The following is an 18868-nucleotide window of genomic DNA, read 5'->3' as shown; positions in this document are numbered from 1 at the left end:
TAGCAGTAAAGGGGGACGGAAAAGGTGCCAGTGGGGTAAAGCTGGCGGTGAAGCGGATCGAGTTGGGCTCGGCGGACGCGTCGGACCCGTTGTGCGCGCCGCGGCATCCAATCGCGAGCAATTGCCGAGCGACAGAGTGTACGTTGTCTATCAGATGGTGGATGCGTTAGGATGTTTATTTATTTGAGGCGTTGCTATTGTGTTGCGTAGCTTTTTCTCCGCGGCTTGGGTCGGTTCAAGGTTCTCTGTCGGTGAACGAAATGGAGTCCTTCATCAACGAAATAGCCGAAGCGTTTTCGAGAGATGAAGTGAGCCACGTTTTCAAGCCCGAACTCGACACCACGACAGTCCACGGCTTTGCACTAGGCCTGCCTGGCCAGCAGTAGGCAGCTTAGTTTTAGTTTTAGGGGGCGGCGTTCCTCAGCTAGCTTGCGTGCAGGCCAACTAGCTGGCCGACTTGACCGACTTTAAGAGCCGCCAGCCGCCGCCCCGACCCCCCCCCTACCATGGCGCGTTAGCAGCCCCTGTGGCTTCCAGCACTTCCGCCCCTGCGTCTTTACCATGCTGTCGGTGGCCTCAGCATCGGCAGAACCGGCCCTCAGCGTGGCTCAGCAGCAGCAACCACGACCAGCCCAGTCCGGCACAAGCCCCCTCCCAGCAGCCCAAGCAGACCACCTTCAGCCCACGCCCATCAAGCCGACCAAGTCCCCAAGAAGCATGCGGCCTTGCGCCGATATTGCAGCCCTTAGGCTCCCACAGCGCGTGGTGCCGGAACTAGCCCCGGCCCAAGTTCCCCGCCGCAGTACCTAAGCCGTTCCAGTAGTTCGTGCAGTCCAAGCACTCCAAGCCGTCGACGCACCGCCGTCCACCCTGACCAAGCAACCCAAGCGGCCCCAGCAAAGGCTCCAGCAGCCCAAGCACCAGCAAGGCAAGCTCCTGGCCACTGCCGGCTCCGCCGTCGGCTGCCATTGTGCCCCCACCGTGCGGTGGTCGGCATCGGCACCGGCGCGGATGCCCAGCAGCCCACGCCATGGAAGCCGCCCAAGCAGACATGCAAGTCGCCCATGCTGATCCAAACTGCATGAGCTGTACACGCTAATTCATATCTACTGGCTGTTGAATCTAGAACTTGGTGTATACAATCGACATTTTGACGACGGACTATCGCATGGAGGCCTGGCAGCGTTGGAGCTGCTGTCATCGCGCCAACTCTGGTGGTTTATGCTGGCGGTGAATCTCGACGGCTACGCGCACAATGAACTAATGCGTGTGTGAGAGCACAATAACATGAGCCAGCGCAAGAGCGCCGCGCAGACTTGCGACAAAAGCCCACCCGACGCAGGAGTTGATCTGAACCGCAATTACGATGTCTACTTCGCGATCAAAAGCAAGGGCAGCAGCGATGATCCGTGTGGTGATGATTACAATGGGCCGACCGCCGTCTCAGAGCCGGAGACGCAAGCTGCTCGCGACCTGGTGTGACTTCAGCGTGGTCCTCAATTACCACTCCTTTGGCAAGTACTTCAATCTGCCGTTCGCTTGCCAGGATGAAGGTAGCCAAACAACTCGGTGTTTGGGGCACTGGCTCGCGAGCTGGCGCATTTCAACGGATTCGGCTATGTTCAGTCGTGGAAGGAGAGCAACCTGTACACCGTGAACGGCGAGACGAGCGGCTGGATGTGGCAAGCGCACGGTATTTTCGCCATGTCCCCCGAAGTGGTGCCAGCATTTGAGGTGTCGTCTGTCCCCAGATCACAGCGTGAAGACGTCTCTCACCTACCAGTATCAGCTATCAGGTATCAGCTGAGCTACACTACACGAACCTGCAGCTTGCGCGCATGGCAGGACTCGTGTACTATCTGGCTCCTGAAGAGAGTGCAGCTAGGAGCGATCGCGGACGGCGACTCGACGACTTCGTTCTTGCCTGTGGGGTGGCAGTCTCGAACAGCGGACTTCGACCTGCGTCTGCGGAGTTGTTGGGATCTGTTTATGTGAACGGAACGGGTGCCAGTGACGTTGTACATCTTGAGCTCAAGGCAGAGCCGGAGGGTTTACTTCGAGTGCGACTGAAGAGGGTTTTACGCTGATGATTCCCCATTTTGGAGACGATTTCCACCAGTCCATGAAGGAGATTGATGTCCTGTACTTGGTTGTGCGAGACGGTCTTAGCTGCCATCTCTTCCGTGCCGGTACGTTCTGCGGTGATGCATTGCACGAAATAAGTTGCTTAACTAACATTCGTTCTCGTGCGCTCTTAGCTGTTCATTTCGATACTGCTGCTGAAAAGACGAACTTACCCAACTTCCAAACGTGGACAGCACTCCCACTACCTCGTTGTGGCATATGCGAGCAGTTTGGTGCCCCGCTAACCCACCGATGGATCCACAAACAACGCCAGCACCTCTCCGATTTGCTCAGGAATATAGGACGCAGTCGTCTTGAAGTCGGTTCGCACTCGAGATACCGGCTTGTCGACGATTTCTGAACCAGCAGACTCCACTACGATCGGCTCCGCGACTCCTGCTGCATCTGTTCCAGCTCCTACTATCGAGTCCAGCCCCACTGCCACCGCTGCCAATACCAATGTCAGATCCAGCGGCAGCATTTCAACGGGAGCTGACTACGAGTTCATCATCAATTCTGCCCTCGTCTGTGTCGTGGTCGGGTCCAGTTGCGATGGCTTTGCTGTTACTGGTGGTGGTTGTGCTCTTCTTCCGCCGTCGTTGCCGGCGAACCAAGTAGAAACCTGCCAGGACCAAGGCACCGTCAGGCGGTCAGAAGAGACGCAGTAACGTGCACCGGTGAAGACCTGAACTCCCCTGCAGCAGGAGACAAGCAACTCACCTACGACGATGACGACGAAGAGTTTGATTTACTCGACGCAGAATGTGGAGAGAGAGGCCTGTCACCTCAAGATGAAGACGTGGTGGTGTCCAAGGATCGCAACATCTCCTTGTAGAACGTCGAAGGCATTGCGTTCGTCTGACGAAGAGGTGGTCCAGAACCTGGAGGCTAGACGTGGTGGAAGGTTCGAGTGATGTATGATAACGTGCGTTGTGTTGATCTTGTCGGCTATATTTTGCTTGCTACCTTCAACGCAGGTTTGCAAGGACAACAACAACGGTGGCATCTTATTCAAAAATATCCTCTAACCTCTCCCTCTGCTTCAGTCATGCTTGGCTAGATCGGATGGTCCCGCAGTACACGCAGTGGTGGCGCTCGACTGCTGGATCCAACGCCAACAACGACGACTATCGCGCAGTTCTACAACAACTCGCAGACGCTACAGGCAGCCAGCAAGTCGTCTAAATCTTGGAGCCCGACGCGATCGGTCTTCGGTCTTCTTGCTGATGGAGGCTGTGGCGATGCCATAGGTTACGCCGATAACCTCAGGGTGGCAATGGACATCCTCTCGCAGAACCTGAAATCTACCTGGATATGGGGTGCTGGACGCTCTCCGACGATGACCAGGCGGCCGCTGTCGCGAAGATTGTCAACGCCGTGGACCCGAGCTACAAGTGCAAGGGCATCTCGCTCAACACGTCAAACTATCGCTCCAACGCGGAAATGGCGGCTACGTGCGAGCGGTTCGTCAAAGCCAGCGGCCGCGAGTACAAGTGCATTGTGGGCACGTCAGGCAACTTCGTGAGTCCATCTACCACTGAGCGAGACCTCGCACGAGCGAGCGCCGTGTCCGGGGTAAGGAGGCGCCAACCACCACGAATGCGCTGCCTGCCCGAAAGGCTCGGCCATGTCTTCCTCACTACTTTGGTGAAGAAATGGCCGATTATTTTCTCGAGGGACTGCGGACTGCTGGCTGCTAACTGCTGGCTGCTAACTGCTGGCTGCCCCCACCCGACGGACGGACGGACGGACGGACGCCATCCAATCGCACTCGCCGTGTTGTGGAAATAATCGCATTCGACAGGGGAAAGCTTGGGCTCGCTTTCGCAGAAAATGGCTCGGAACCCCGTTGAATCTGCTGCCCAAGGGCCTCTCGAGCAGCCAAAGTCTCGCAGGTTTATCGAGTTTTCAGCCAAGTTTTGCTGAGACCGGGTTGGTTCTCGGGGACAGGAGCTCGCGACAGAGCCCGGTACACCAATTAAACCATATGATTGTGAGCGGCGTATCTGAGCACCTCGACCGAGGCCTCGGGGCCTACCGAAACATGCGTTCTCTGGCTGACTCTCAGCAGGGTTTCACCGCCACTCAGGAAGTAGTCGACACGCGACGCAAGTATAAGGAACTGAAGCGCACCTGGAAATTCACGTGCGACTACTGGTTCTTGGAGGCCCAAGAGGCCCTGGGCAAGGTGGATGATGCTGAATCCAAGTACAAAGTCGCGCTGGGCGAGCAAAAGACGCGGTACCAAGACGATATTGATTCTCTGGAGTCCGAGAAGGCACAACTCAAGGCGCGCCTTGCCGACTCTGAGGCACAAGTGCGAATCCTGAAATCGCGTCTTGAGTTAGCCACCGTGGACCCCTGGAAGTTCCCTGACTTCCTCCAGGAGCACACAGACTTCACGGGCAATTGGGAGCGTCTCCACGACCTCTTCAATCTCTGCATCAAGGACTCGAAGCCTCCTGAATCCTGGGACACTGTCATCAACGTCACGGCCATGGACAAGCGCAAGGCTGCGGCGGCCCCGTATCCAGAGAAGAGCACGCGTATGCCTCCGTCTTCAGGGTCTGGGTCGTCCGTCGTCCTGAAATTCTGGATCTCACGGGTCCTGGCAGCAAGTCTCGCAGCGGCGCGAAGGCCGGAGGCAAAACTTAGGATTCCAGAAAATCTCAGGGTTCCAAGAACGGTCAAGGCTCCAGAAAATCACGGGACTCTGAGGTGCCAAAAACGCAGTCGAACTCCGCAAGCCCCCAGGTTCACAAGGTCCAGCGTCGTCCCAAGGATCATCAGCCTGGCCGCGACTCTGTGCGTCGCGCCGGCGAGAAGACTGTGGTGTCCAAGGAGGCCGCACACACGATGCTCCCTGGGGGTGTCGTCTGGAAGGAAGTTCGGCCAGACGTGCGTCAGGCTATTCTTGCTGGGCTCAAGTACGACACAGCCATGGAGTGGATCGGCAGCGACCGGGCGGCCCACAGGCATTTCCGACAGCCGCAGCTGATCAAGATGCTCGTGAGTATGATGTACTGGCGTCGTCTCGATCGGACTCCCTGGCGCAAATACGTCCCTGAGGCTTACTACGAAACGGCGGACGAGCGTCTGGACAGGTGCGGTGATGTGCCACCACCCTGGGGGAACCTCGATGACCCACATGGTGTACCCTGATGAGGACGCCGATTCCACGGTGGACGACATCGAGAACGACCCGGACTATCAGCCTCCCGCCCAGGAACCTGAGGAGAGCGCCTCTAGTAGTAGCTCTGAAGAGGAGGAGGAGGTTCCCCTGAAACTCTGGAGGACGTCGAGGCCGCAGAGGGCGACGACGACGCAGAGGACGACGACAACGCAGAGGACGACAATGGGGTAGAAGAACCCCTGGAAGTCAAGCCTCCTGCTAAGCGCCCCCGTTCTGAGTCAAGCAAGGAACCTCAGGGTTCCAACTCGAAGTCGAAGAAGAAGCGTCGCACGGGAAACAAGAAAGACACGTCTGCCACTCAGGGTTCTAGTGGTACTCAGGGGTCCAAGGCTACATCACGCTCCAAGCATCCGTCGGCACTCGCGCGGAAATCATACTCGGAGCTCACTTCAAGTGAGTTGATGACGGCCGAAGACCCTGAGGACAACGAGACTTCCTGGCGCATCTATGGGGTTCTTGTGCAATACCCAAGCTCGACCAAGAGTGCGTCTTGCCAGACTCCTGGGTTCCCAGAGTACGAGATCCACAAGTATTCGTACGACGTTGTTCACGAGCGCTGGGATCGTGAGGCATACCAAGAAGTCCTGGATTCTGAACCCTGGGAGACTATGCTTCAGGGTCGCTTCCGAGTGTTCTATTTCCATGAGCGAGAGCTGCTCTCCGCGAAAGCGCTCAAGCTGTTGGAGGTCGTCGTGGACGCCATGCACAAGCACGCACAGGCAATCTGGGAGCGCGGGCACTGGGTGCCTATTCCGACTGAAGAACAAGCAGACGCCACCATGGACTCTCAGCGTAAGTCGCGTCGAAACGCGCTACGCAGAGCGTACAAGGCGCTCGTTGAGCGCTCGCACAACACCCCAGGGTTCATCCCGTCGTTGTGGCACGAACCGAGTCTCTGGAAGTTCCCGGACAAGTGCTGCTACTGGATTTGGGGGGATCCCAGGGCCAAGAAACTCGGGGGAGCTAAGTGCAAGGACTTGGACGTCCAGCTAGCGACGTTGGACATTCGTGAGCCCTCTCGAGTCCAATGGAACACGGCGGCTGACGACGATGAGTGGCTCCAATACGTGCCTAACAACATCAAGCGCCACATCAAGCCCCTGGCCATCCGCAAGCTCAACCCACTGTCTCTCAAGCACTCGTGAGAATCCAGGTCCTCACCAGATCCTGGGAACCATCGGGATTTCACATGTCGTAGCATAATTTCCAATAACATATCCAGGATTTCATCTCGATTTCAGAGTCTTCCCCAGAGATTCACCGTCTGTTGACATCGTTCCCCTGGGTCACCCAACTTCGTCTACTGCCTCCAGGTCCTCGTAAAGCTCGCCGCCTTGACCTTCTGTCTCACCACTTCACACAATGCCGAAGCCTCAGCAATATCACCTTCTCCATAATCAAATCAATTCAAATCACATTCACGTTCTCCATCCCCAATATTCACACATTCCGTCGATTTTCCCCAGAGTTTCACAGTGTCACCCAGGGTTTCCCCTGAGAATCACATGTAACTCTGGGTCATTGCCACCCCAGACTGCTAGACTCCTGGGTGATCATCTCCAGCCTGCATGGCCTGGAAACGGGCTCGCGCTCTTGCGCCTTGATTGAACTCGTAGAGCAGGGCGCCACAGTTGAGCTTCGACACAGGCAGCCACTCGGCCTCATCGTACCCCTTCCACTTTACAAGGTACTCGCGAATACGTCTCGCTGTCCGGGTCCGCTTAGTCCAGCGCAAATCCAGGATTCGCTCAACTTCGTACTCGTCGTTCGCAGTGTCGGGCTCCCAATTGTCTTCAGGCAGCAGCGCCGCATCAAAGTCATCATCCTCGTCCACGTCGATCTCCACAGTGGGTCGCTTCGGGAATAGTGCTCTGGGTTTCAAACAGCTCACGTGTACCCAGGGGTTCACGCGATACCCTGTGTTCTCGACCCTGAGTTTCACGCGGAAGTTGTCATGGATTTCCTGGATTCTGAAGGGACCATGCCACATGTGAGCCAGTTTGCGGCTCAGCCCAGGCTGCACCTTCGGTATATACAGCCACACAGCCACACAGCATCACCGACTGCGAATCCTGCCTTCAGTCGTTCGGACAGCTCTCACCACTTCCTGGTTTGTTCGGCAGAGCGCGCCCGCTTGGCCTTCTTCTGGAGATTCTCAGCGCAAGCTTGTGCATAACTGTAGTCACGCTGTAGCTTCCTGGGCCACTCGTACGCGGTGCGCTCCTGGATACTTGAAGGCCTGGGTCCCAGCATTGCAGACACAGTACCGTGTGCGTCCTAGCCGTGCGCCAGAAAAAAACGGAGTGTCCAGGCGAGTGGCATCGAACGATGTATTCAGGGCAAATATCAAGCGCTCAGCATGGTCGTCCCAGTCACTCTGGTCCGCTTCTGCAATGTACGCTCGAATGCTGCGCACGACGGTCTGCACCGACCGCTCTTGCTGTCCGTTCGCCTGGGGGCGGTACGCCAGAGTGGCCCGCTGCTTTCTACCCAGAAGTTCACGGAAGCGCGTGAACACCTCACTCATGAACCTTGGGTCTTGGTCGTGCCTCAGCATCGAGCTCGCGCCGAATCTCCTGAAGGCCTGCTCTTCGTACATTTCAGCGACGTCTTGGGCTGTGGTGGAACTCATGGGTTTGCACATGACGAATCCTGAGAACGCATCCTGAAAAAGCAACAGGCTTGAGCGTGCGACAGCTTCGTCGTGTCGCCCTTCAGGAAATCATTGAGTCGCAGCAGGTGATCAGCTTTGTCCTGGTGCACTTTGATGCGTCGCCAGCGTTCAGCCTGGTATTCCAAAGGTCCCATGGGTTCGCTTTGGGCTTCGGTCTCCTGAGTCTGTGCCCGAGTCATCACTGCGAACACTTTAGCCGCCGCAGGCAACGGAGCGCACTCAGGTCCAGGGATACCCAGAGTTTCGACACCCTGAGAATCACTCCCTTGAATTCCAACGTTCAATAACACCTTCGGTTTTACCAACTTCTCGTGAATCTTGGACACCAACTGCAGATGTGTTCGTTCTTCAGCATTCTCCACCTTCCAGAATTCACCAAGCGCGAGGGGCTTAGACGTCAGGTAGTCTGCAGCCTGGTTGAATTCTCGCTTGACATGCACCAGCCGCACAGACTTGAACTTCGTCTTCAGCACTTCATACTCGGCCAGCTTCCTCTGGAGATTTGGCTGATTGCAGTTGATGAGACCCTGGGCTTGCTGGATGGCAATCCTGGAGTCCCCAACCCCAACGATATCCTGAATTCCACGCTCGATCGCCTGAGTGAGGCCCTTCAGAAGTCCATGATACTCAGCGTCATTCACAGTCACGTTCTCCAGGATGAATCCCTGGGCATCCAGGATTTCCCAACCGGGGACATGCCACAGAATGCAGCCGCAGCTCCCTTGTCGCGTGGAGGTCTTAGCGGCGCCATCGAAACTCAGAATACACCCCTCATAATCCGCTTCCAGCATTTCCATACTGATAGGCACTGGAGGTTTGACGCGCCCCTTGGCTGGGATCAAGTTTTCAGCGATATCATCCAAGTGTTCTCTGGGGGTAATACCCGCACCCAGAATTGCAGCCAAGCCGTCTTTATCCCGTTGAACTATGCGTATCTCCAGGTTCCAGTGGGACAACTTCAGACCCCACTTCACCGTTCGACCGTCTGCCGACTGCAAAGTCAGCAACCACTTCAACACATGAAACTCTGGACGTCTTTCAGTGTCGTCGGGAACGGCAAGTCTTGGACCCCCTTCGCGACTTTAGGGGTCGCCCGGATACCCTCAGCAATAATCTTATGGGAGAGGTACGGAATGGACAACTTCCCGAATTCACTCTTGGGAAGACTCACAGAGATATTCCAGTAACGTAGTCGGAAGAGCAGCGCGTTCAGATCCTGGAACATCCGCTCCCAAGTAGGCGCACCATGGGCGATGTCGTCAATATACGAGCTTCGACCCAGGACAGGGCCCATCAGAGAGGGAGCCGGGATGTTACGCTGAAAAACAGTCATCTCGTCCTTCAACACTGAAAGTCGCGGTGCATTTTCACCTGAAACTCTGGGTTCCCCAGAGTTCAACCCCAAAAAGTCCAAGACGTCCTGGTCGACCTCAGCTTCTTCCTCAGGGGAAAGCCGCAGAAATCCCCACAGACAGTTATTGAGAACTGCCTGGTAGATCAACGGCGCGTCCTGACCCACTGGTAGTGCCCATAGGGACAGACGAACGCAGAGATCAACTTGGCTCTCTCGGTCATCTTGATAGCCCAGAAACCACTCGCCATATCCAAGCTCATAAACCACATCGCCGACTCAAAGCCAATCAAAAGATCGTCAATGAGCGGCAGCGGATAGTGCGAGAGCTTGATGAAGCCATTCACCACGCGATAGTCGATGCACATCCGGATGTCAACGCCATTCTTCTTGAGGACGATCACAATTGGAGATGCCCAGGGGGACGTCGATCAGCCCGTTCTCCAGAAGCTTCTTCAGAAGTTCTCACCTTGGTCCACAGGTGTGGCACAATGGACCTTGGACGCTGCGCAACAGGTTTAGCTTCGCCTACATCCAGGTCACAAACCACTCCACGTGCAGGTGGGGGAGCCCCATTGCCGTCTCCCAAGAAGATCTTCCGATGATACTCCAGAATTCGCCTCACTTGGTCTTCTATCTCGGGCGTCGTTTTCCCAGGGACTCCAACACCTGCCTCCTCGATCTTGGACTCAGGGGTCAAGTCATACATCTCAGGAAGCATAACCAACTGGTCGCGCAGCTGAGAGAGCAACTCACTTCCTTCGCGTATGTAGACCGCAGGCTCGTAGTCGAGGTCCTCTGTCGAGAGCCGCATGCAGCGCTCATATTCCTGCTTTAGTTTCTCCAACGGAGTCCCCGTGTAACGGGACAGGTGTGTGTCCGTTACTAGCTTACACGTAGCGGTGAGGAAGCTTAGTTAAGACTCGGATTTAATGAGACCAAGCAGTCAGTCTTGGGTAAAATCAACTCCGTTTTATGTAAGGACCAGGGCGGCTACCCCTGGTCTCATATGAGCCACTCAAATGCAAGTCAACGCCTGATTGGCTGAAATGGGGCCTGGCTCCCCCAATTCAGCCAATCACGATGACCGTCAGTACACGCTAGCCGTGTACTGACTTAACTACTTTATGTACTGTCAATCTACCTACTTATGTAAATGGGGCCCATTACATCACCCCCCCTCTCAAAGTTGCGCTTACGCAACGTAAGCGCAAAAGACACATTTCCGAAAGAACACTCGAAGAACACCATGGACGACCGAGGCGGCGGAGGGACGGCGCTCGTGCCACCGAGCGACACAGGACGACGCAAGAGCAGCAAGCTTACACACACCGAGACATCTCGTCGGCGCACACGCCGAAGCAATGCGCAGCGCCCCAAGTGGCCGCGGACATCCACGGACACCCGAAGGGACGGCGGTCGTGGCAACGACGCAGCATGGGAAGCGACACCAACGCTTGACGACAAGCGCAACTGTGATGCGCACAGAGCGGAGAACCGGCGAGTGTCGAGACACAGGATGGCGATCAGCGTGGCGTGGCTCCTCGCTACGACCCTTCGAAGTAACTCCCGACGAAGAGTCGCGTAACCGTCGACTCGAACGGACGGAACAGCGAGACCAGCTTGGACATCTTCGACACCGGCGATCATCGGTGGAGCGGTGTAGTGGGCACGCGCTCGCCGTGCTGAGCTGTGACGCGTGGGTTCGATCCCCACGCGAATCCTTCTTGCCACTTGCCATGCGCAGTCGCTCCAAGCTTGATCAGGTCGGGCGGTCCGTCGTGGGGACTCGAAGTCCAGCTAGCGCAGTGGTCGAACGCTGCGCCACCAAGGCGGAGGTCACCGGTTCGAGTCCGGCGGTCGTCGTCAGGTTTTCTTCTTAGTCTTCGCGGTGAACGCCACCGCGAGCTTGCGGTGGGGGTCCACTTCCATCATCACGCTCACTTGAGGCTTCAGCTTCCGCGGGGAGCTCCGTGGTCTCTTCAGCAGCAGCGACCTTCGCCTCATAGTCACGAACAACATCGGGGACATCCCGAAGAAGAGCTGCACGCGTCTCCCACGTGTCCTCGTCAGGTGGAAACCCAGAGATGGGTCCTCGTGGCAAACGATGCGGTCCACAATCCAGCGCGCTTCACCCGCCGAGTCGACAATCGGAGAAGGACCATCGCGACGGTACAGGCTTGGGTGATGGGTGTTGGCGTCGCGAGTAGCCTCGGGTACATTACCCGCCAGTGAATCCTGGTGATCAGAGGTCGGAATATCGGCAGTATAATATCGCTTGAGGCGCCCGACGTAGAAAGTCGGGTGAAGACGGGATGTCCAGTGTGTACGCGGCGCCGAGGACCTTGATCACCTTGAACGGGCCGATGAAGCGCGGCGCGAGCTTCTTGGCACCGAGGTTGGTCACTGCGGAGGAGCGGATGCCTTCGGTGGACAGTAACACACGGTCACCCGTGCGAAATGAAGTCTTGTTCTTGCGCCCACGCTTTTCTGTGTTTTCCTTCTGCTTGTCTACTGCAGCTTGCAGTGCGTCCCGCACGAAACGTTTGATTGCCTGACGCTGCTGCACAAACTCGGAGACCGCGGAGTGGTCTGCGGGGCCCGCTGAGGACTTCGGTGCGTAGTTAGCGGGAATAGCCGGTTGCTGCTTTGTCGCTGGTGCGCCAGCGGGATCGATCAGAGTGCGCTCCGTCCAGTCTGCGAGCGGCGTCACCGCACTGCGCGGTGCAGTCAGGGCCTTCTTCACTTGGGATCGTGTCACTGCATTCGCGCTTGATTCGGTCACTGGTAAGCGTGGCGGCGCCGGTGATTCGACCGGCGACGACTCTGCCGGCGTCTTGGTTGGCGGTGAGTCTTTAGCGGCAGCTCCTCCCCCATCAAGCGTAGAGGCACGAGCCGCCGTGGGTTGGCTCATAGCAAGCATAGCGGGTACACGCGGGTGGCGCGCGGAGCTCACGAAGAATGGAGTCATGCCCGTCGACGAGTGCTCGGCGTTGTTCAGAGCGAACTCGGTCAGGGGCAGGAAGGCGCTCCAGCTCGGGAACGACGTAGCGTAGCTGCGGAGCACGTCTTCGACGACGCGGTTGACGCGTTCGGTTTGTCCATCCGTCTCCGGGTGAGCCCCGGTGGACATCATCAGCTTCGTTCCAAGCAACTTGAACTGCTCCGTCCAAAATGCGGACGTGAACCTCGGATCCCGATCCGAGACGATGGAGTCGGGCAGACCATGAAGGCGGAAGGCGGCGTCGACAAAGTGTGCTGCGGACTCTTCCGTAGTAACCGTGGCAGCCACGGGAACGAGATGCACCATCTTGCTGAACCTGTCGACGAAAACGAGGACTCCCGTGCGCCCGTTCGAGTCGGGTGGAAGACCAAAGACGAAGTCCATCGAGTCGGAGCGCCAGGCTTCCGTGGGGGCCGGAAGTGGACGCAGCGGAGCCTGCGATGACGGCGGGGGCTTTACTCGCTGGCAGATCTCGCAAGTGCGCACCCACTTGTACAAGTGGGGCCAGAAGAAGTCTCGCGCCACCGCCGCGAAGGTCTTTTCGCGTCCCAAGTGACCCCCGATCGGAGCGTCGTGGTACTCATGGATGATACGGGCGCGAAGGTGTTCGTCATTCGGCCCTACCACTCTCAGGGCATCGAATCGGTCGATGGTGTACGTCAGCAGGGAGCCATCAAGCCGATATCGCTCGACGTGGCTGCGGGTCGAGCGCGACAGAGCCTTCAATGTCGCCTCGCATGGAGAGCGGAGGTGGGCCAGGATGCTGGCGTACTGCGCGTCATGCTCGTACGCTGCGGCGATCTTGTCCCGAAGCGGCATCTTGGGGGCGCCGCTCGTCAGGTTCAACCCCGACGTCACACACGTCGCACACGCGTCTTCATCATCTTCGTCAGCTGCCTGGCGCTCGAGGCCTTCACGTGGGTCGTAGTCTGGACGCCGAGACAGCGCGTCGGCGAGGATATTGTTCTTGCCAGGCTTGTAGTGCACCACGAAGTTGTACTCGGAGAAGAAAGACAGCCAGCGGGCCATGCGCTGGGACAGATGCGGGGATTTCATCGCAGTTCGCAGCGATGCGTGGTCGGTGTAGACCGCAAACGTCTGCTCTCCGAGCCGGTAGACCCTAAACTTGACCAATGTGTAGCGCATGGCGAGGAGCTCCCTGTCGTGCACTGGTCCGCCGGCTTGAGCTGGCGGGACTGGTAGCTGATCACCCGCTCACGACCCTCCTCGTCGAACTGCATCAGGGCACACCCGATGGCAAAGTCGCTTGCGTCGCAGACGACGTGGAATGGCTTCGAATCGTCTGCGAGCATCAAGACAGGGGCGGATGACAGACTCCTCTTCACCGAGCCAAATGCGGCTTGGTGCTCTTCTCGCCACGACCACGTGGTGTCCTTCTTCAGCAGCGACGACAGTGGCTGGATAAACTTCGCGTAGTCCTTGGTGTACTTGTGCAAGTAGTTGGCCATGCCTAGCCACTGACGAAGCTCCGTGGGACTCGTGGGGGTCGGACAAGAGCAGATTGACTCAACCTTCTCAGGGTCGGCGCGGACTCCATCCTTGCTCACGTAGCAGCCCAACACCGGGATCTCCGGTGCGCAGAACACGAACTTCTTCAAGTTGGCGTAGAGCTTGTTCTGCCTCATCACCTGGAAGACTTGCCGCAGGTGCTTCAGGTGGACTTCGACAGCGCTGAGGTCACCTACGGCGCGACTGTGCACGAAGATATCATCGAAATAGCTCGGTGCGAAGTCACGGAGCGGACGCAGCACATGGGAGACCATGCGGTTAAACGTGGCCGGCGCGTTCTTCAGACCTTGGGGCAACACCAGCCACTCCCAGAGCATGCTGCTCGGAGTGCTTACCGCTGTGAGAGGTATGTCACACTCTTGCATGAGTATCTGGTAGAACCCATCGGTCCGATCGATGGCGCTATAGATCACACTTCCTGCCATAGAGTCCAGCACCATGTCCTTGCGCGGGATTGGCGTCTGCGCGGGTATGGTGACATCGTTCAACTTGTTGAACGCGTGAACCATGCGCCACCCGCCCGTTGCCTTCTTGACAGAAAAGGTCGGGCTGGAGTGTGGCGAGATGCTTTCGCGCACGTGACCTGCCCGGCGGCGGCTCTCGAAGAAGTCGTCGATGGCCTTCACCTGGTCACGTGGAAGTGGCCACTGCCGCGTCACGCAGTACTTCGTCCCAGGCGCGAGGTCGATCTCGTGGCGCACGCCTCGGTCCGCCGGGAGCTCAGCGGGGATCTTGTCGGGGAAGATGTCCGCGTACTCGCGGGCAGATTCGTACACGGGGTTACCGGAATCACGCAGAGCTTCCCAGGACTGCGCCGCGAAGCGCTCCTCGCGCGCTGACTTGGGCTCGGCGTGCTTGGGCCTCGACGGCGCATCCTCGACCTTGACCGCGTGCAGCGTATCCACCGGGACCGCCTCGGTGATCAGACACACTTGCTCGATCTCGCCTGCCTTCAGGTCTCGCAGGAAGTTCTTCCTGGAGAGTCCTGGGAGACGCGTGATTGTGTTGGCATCGCGAGGCGGACTCGCGACTTCGATGACGCGCGATCGTCGTGGAGCGCCCTCCACGTAGTCAAGAGCGCACACCGATTCCTTCGGTGGGTTCTCAGTCGCTGACGGTTCTCGACGGGGCTTCAGGCGGCGTCGCTTGGATTTCTTCTTTCGCTTCGAGCGGGCGCTCGAAGAAGACGCATCGCTCTCGCTCGACGATGATTCACCCTCTTCTAGGTGTGAGAGGCCACGCTCGATCACACCGGCGGTACGCGGCTGCACCACGCTCTCAGCCGCAACATCATTGTGCGGGAGCGACTCATGCTCGACCGCCTGCTCAACTTGTGGCGGGAATCCAGGCTCGACCGCCGTCCCATTGTGCGACGGGAACCCACGCTCGACCGTTGACATCGTGCTCGACGGGAACCCACGCTTGACCGTCGACATCTTGCTCGACGGGAACCCATGCTCGACCGCCAATATGTAGCTCGACGGGAACCCATGCTCGACCGCCGACTTGTTCTCACTGTGTGGGAGCGCACGTCGCTCGACCACGCGTCCGTCATCGCGCCCACGCGATATCACCCGGACATAATCATCATCCAACAGCACGGCACATGCCAGACAGAGAGAGCCATCGCTCGCTCTGTGCACAACTTGCGTCGTGGCTGTCTTGTCCACGACGGTAACGTGAGGCCAGTCTCTTGGAGCCACCAAGAGATGCGTCAACACTTCACGTACGTCGAAGCCACTTCGACGCTTGACTGACCGAGCCAGCCAGTCAATCTCTGGCTGATACCGTGCAAGCCACGGGATCCCCAGAATGCAGTCGAACGCGTAATGTATCTCGATCACCAGGAAGTCGTCGTTGCTGCGAAAGCCGTCGAACGTGTACGGCAGGGACACCTCGCGTCGCGCGACGCGGTGGGCCTTGCCATCCACAAGCTTGACTTCCACCTCGCCCGGACCCTTCCGGACGCGAACGCTCGCAGGAAGCACCGCCAGACACGACGCGCGCAAGAAGTTGTTTGTCGCTCCTGAGTCGAGGAGCGCGCGCAGTGGACGTCGGGCGCCGGCGACATGGAGGCTGACGATGATCAGCCTCGAGTCGCTACTCGTAGTGGTAGCATTAAAACGTGCATATAGCACGGGAGGGATAGAAGGCTGGGCTGCCACCGGAAAACCCGGACCTTCGTTCCATCCAGTAGGGCGCCCCGCACCTACTGGCTCCGGCCGTTTTTTGGTTGGACGGCCGGGCTAGCGTCGGAATCGACGTGCGCGAGAACTGGGGCTGGCGCGCGGCACTCTACCAATCTTCCGGCAGCGGAAGCAAATCAGAGGACGAGCGCTCCGACCTCCTTCCCCACCATAAGCTGAGCCCCGTCGATCACCCGACGCCTCAATTGCGTCGATTTCCATGGGCACGGGTGCGGATACCCGAGAGACGTCCGGCATAGCGCGCGCGTACGATGCCGACACCACGTAGCCCTCGCGGAGCGCGAGGGCGAATGCCTCCTCGAGCGAGGAGGGTTCGGCTCTCATGAGACAGTACCGCTTCATGCCTTCGCGCATCCCGAACGCAAAGACATGCACCTGAGATGTCATGTCAATGGGGTGGGTGACAATATACGACGCAAGGTGTCGTGTCTTCTGGACGTAGTCGTGCATGGACATCTTGCCTTGTTTGAGGGCGAAGAACTCAGCACGAACGCGCGACTCGTCTTGTGGCGGCTCGAACGCGAGCCGGAGGTCAATCTGGAGCGCATCAAAGGAACGCGTGCTGGTCGACGACGAGCTTGCCGAGGGCCCACTCCTTGGCCTTCCCGGACAGCCGGGAGAGTAGGAAGTTGACCTTGGCCGCCGGCGCTTCAATCATGCGCGAGGCGATAGCGATGTCGATCTCGCGGAACCAGCGGTTCAGCGGAAGCCGGTCGTCACCCACACCGGAGTATGTCGATGTCTCGAGTTTGACGACGTCGATCCTCGAGGAGCGCGAGGGAGTTGTGACCCGCCGATTCGCGTCGGCGAGCTCGCGTTCCATGAATTCTTGGAAAGCTTGGCGCTGTTGTTCCGGCATCGCTGAGCTCAGCAGCGAGGTGACAACAGCCTCTCCGGACACCGCCGCGAGGCGGTGGATAGCTTCCCACTCAATCCGCGTGAGATGGGGGAAGGCACCATTGCCCCTGAAGGTCCGGACGTCAGGACTTGGCTCATCTTGGTCTTGGTCGTTGGAAGGACTACAAAGTGCTTCCAGGTGTAACGGGCCAGGTGTGTGTCCGTTACTAGCTTACACGTAGCGATGAGGAAGCTTAGTTAAGACTCGGATTTAATGAGACCAAGCAGTCAGTCTTGGGTAAAATCAACTCCGTTTTATGTAAGGACCAGGGCGGCTACCCCTGGTCTCATGTGAGCCACTCAATGCAGGTCAACGCCTGATTGGCTGAAATGGGGTCTGGCTCCCCCAATTCAGCCAATCACGATGACCGTCAGTACACGCTAGCCGTGTACTGACTTAACTACTTTATGTACTGTCAATCTACCTACTTATGTAAATGGGGCCCATTACACCCCCGCATCTCTGAGATCGGGATATCCCAGTATTCTTCGACAGCACCCTGAGAATCGTCGTCATCCACCTCGAATCCCAGAGAATCACCTTCCTCGCCCCGCTGACCCTGAGAATCACTGTCAACTTCAACCTGTAAACTCAGGTACTGACACACGTTTTGGTTGCTGCGGTATTTCGGCCGAGGTCGGGTCATACAGACCCAGGATCGAGCTTCCAAGCACAGTAGTTTATTAACGACACGCTCGTAGCGAACACGGTCAACTAATAATAGCATATAGAGCAACTGTACTCCGCTATTGTAGCTACAAGGAACTACCAACGCAATCCGCAAGGGCTATACTAGGTATTGGGGAGCCCTGGAGGGGAGCCAATTCCTTGATCTCGTACTTACCATGAGGGAGCCCATTTTGTGCGACTTTTGGCTCTCGTATTAGGGGGAGCCCACTTTTGAAGTTGACGGGCTCGGGCTCGCAGAAGGAGTGGATCAAACCACGAGAGTGGATTTCGTGCCAAATCCTTGTTGAATCGACAGAAGGAAGCGCGTTCACCGAAGCTTCACCTCCACCGAGGCGAGCCTTGCAATCGACCACGACGACTGGACCGAGACGCGCGTGGCTAGCGAGAACAATGCGAGATTCAATCCCTCCCGGGGTCAATTTTCGCGTCGAGGAACAATTGCTCTCTGCACCGCCAAAACCCAACGGAAGCTCGGGCCTGTCCTAACGTTAGTTGCTCCTCTCGCTCGCAGTGACAGTGGTTGGATCATAGTCGCACTTCAATTCGGCCCCACCTCGCTAACGACGAACGCCTGGCCTGACCCGCACCACCTTTTCCTGCTTGGAAGAGTACCATGTGCTCTCGATGTCAAAACATTGCCTTCGGGCGAGCAGCACTGGTCACAGCTCACTCTGCTCAATAATTGCTGCCGTTACGCTGGACTTGTGATCATGCGCACGAGTGAAAGGCTCAAATGCGCGCCGGTTGTGCAATGCTCAAGAGGGCGCCCTTTCAAAGTTTACCATTGCTGCGGCGCAGTAAACTTTGCATCTTGATCCCCGACGACCGTGAGCTCGGTGATCCACAGACGCCCGCAGTTAGCTAACATCTTGGTGCTGTCAAATGCGGCGGCGGCGCTAGAGATACGAGCCGTGGGCCACTCGGTTTGTTTCCAGGGATGCCGGCGTGCTCCTTCCAGTGCAGTCGGCGTCCGGCTCGTGAGAGGGCCCCACCTGAGCCCTCGAAGTCTATCTATCCACCTGCCGTCGCCGAAAGTGTTCAACTCGCGGTCAACACTTTCCATTCTGCGTGCCTCGTCGCTACCCGGCAGACAATTTGACCCCCATCCCGAGGCTCGTGTGAAGAAGCATCAGGTTCTGAGACTGCGAATCAAGCGAGCAAACGCGCGTAACTGGTTTCGGGTAGAGCTGAAAGGCG

The 18868-nt window shown here is 57.7% G+C and overlaps 2 protein-coding genes and 1 pseudogene across 3 annotated transcripts; all 3 read left to right on the top strand.

Moving 5' to 3' along the window:
* Positions 1 to 1287: 1287 nt before the first annotated feature.
* Positions 1288 to 3915, top strand: PHYSODRAFT_307876 (hypothetical protein; the record flags this gene model as incomplete). The annotated part of the gene is made up of 8 exons (XM_009540936.1): positions 1288 to 1476; positions 1558 to 1782; positions 1830 to 2060; positions 2160 to 2189; positions 2427 to 2765; positions 2826 to 3028; positions 3102 to 3300; positions 3394 to 3915. 8 exons carry the CDS (start codon positions 1288 to 1290, stop codon positions 3913 to 3915), a joined length of 1938 nt encoding a protein of 645 aa, XP_009539231.1.
* A 196-nt stretch (positions 3916 to 4111) lies between these two features.
* On the top strand, positions 4112 to 5286 carry PHYSODRAFT_534317 (hypothetical protein; the record flags this gene model as incomplete). The annotated part of the gene is made up of 2 exons (XM_009540935.1): positions 4112 to 4729; positions 4780 to 5286. 2 exons carry the CDS (start codon positions 4112 to 4114, stop codon positions 5284 to 5286), a joined length of 1125 nt encoding a protein of 374 aa, XP_009539230.1.
* A 5850-nt stretch (positions 5287 to 11136) lies between these two features.
* PHYSODRAFT_t1565 lies at positions 11137 to 11208 on the top strand (annotated as a pseudogene). The gene has a single exon. The product of its transcript is annotated as a tRNA-OTHER (tRNA).
* Positions 11209 to 18868: the final 7660 nt, after the last annotated feature.

Source organism: Phytophthora sojae, assembly GCF_000149755.1.
Source record: "Phytophthora sojae unplaced genomic scaffold PHYSOscaffold_17, whole genome shotgun sequence".
Lineage (NCBI taxonomy): Eukaryota > Oomycota > Peronosporomycetes > Peronosporales > Peronosporaceae > Phytophthora > Phytophthora sojae.
The sequence above is the reverse complement of the archived record's forward strand: the minus strand, read 5'-3'. Positions and strand labels throughout refer to the sequence as shown.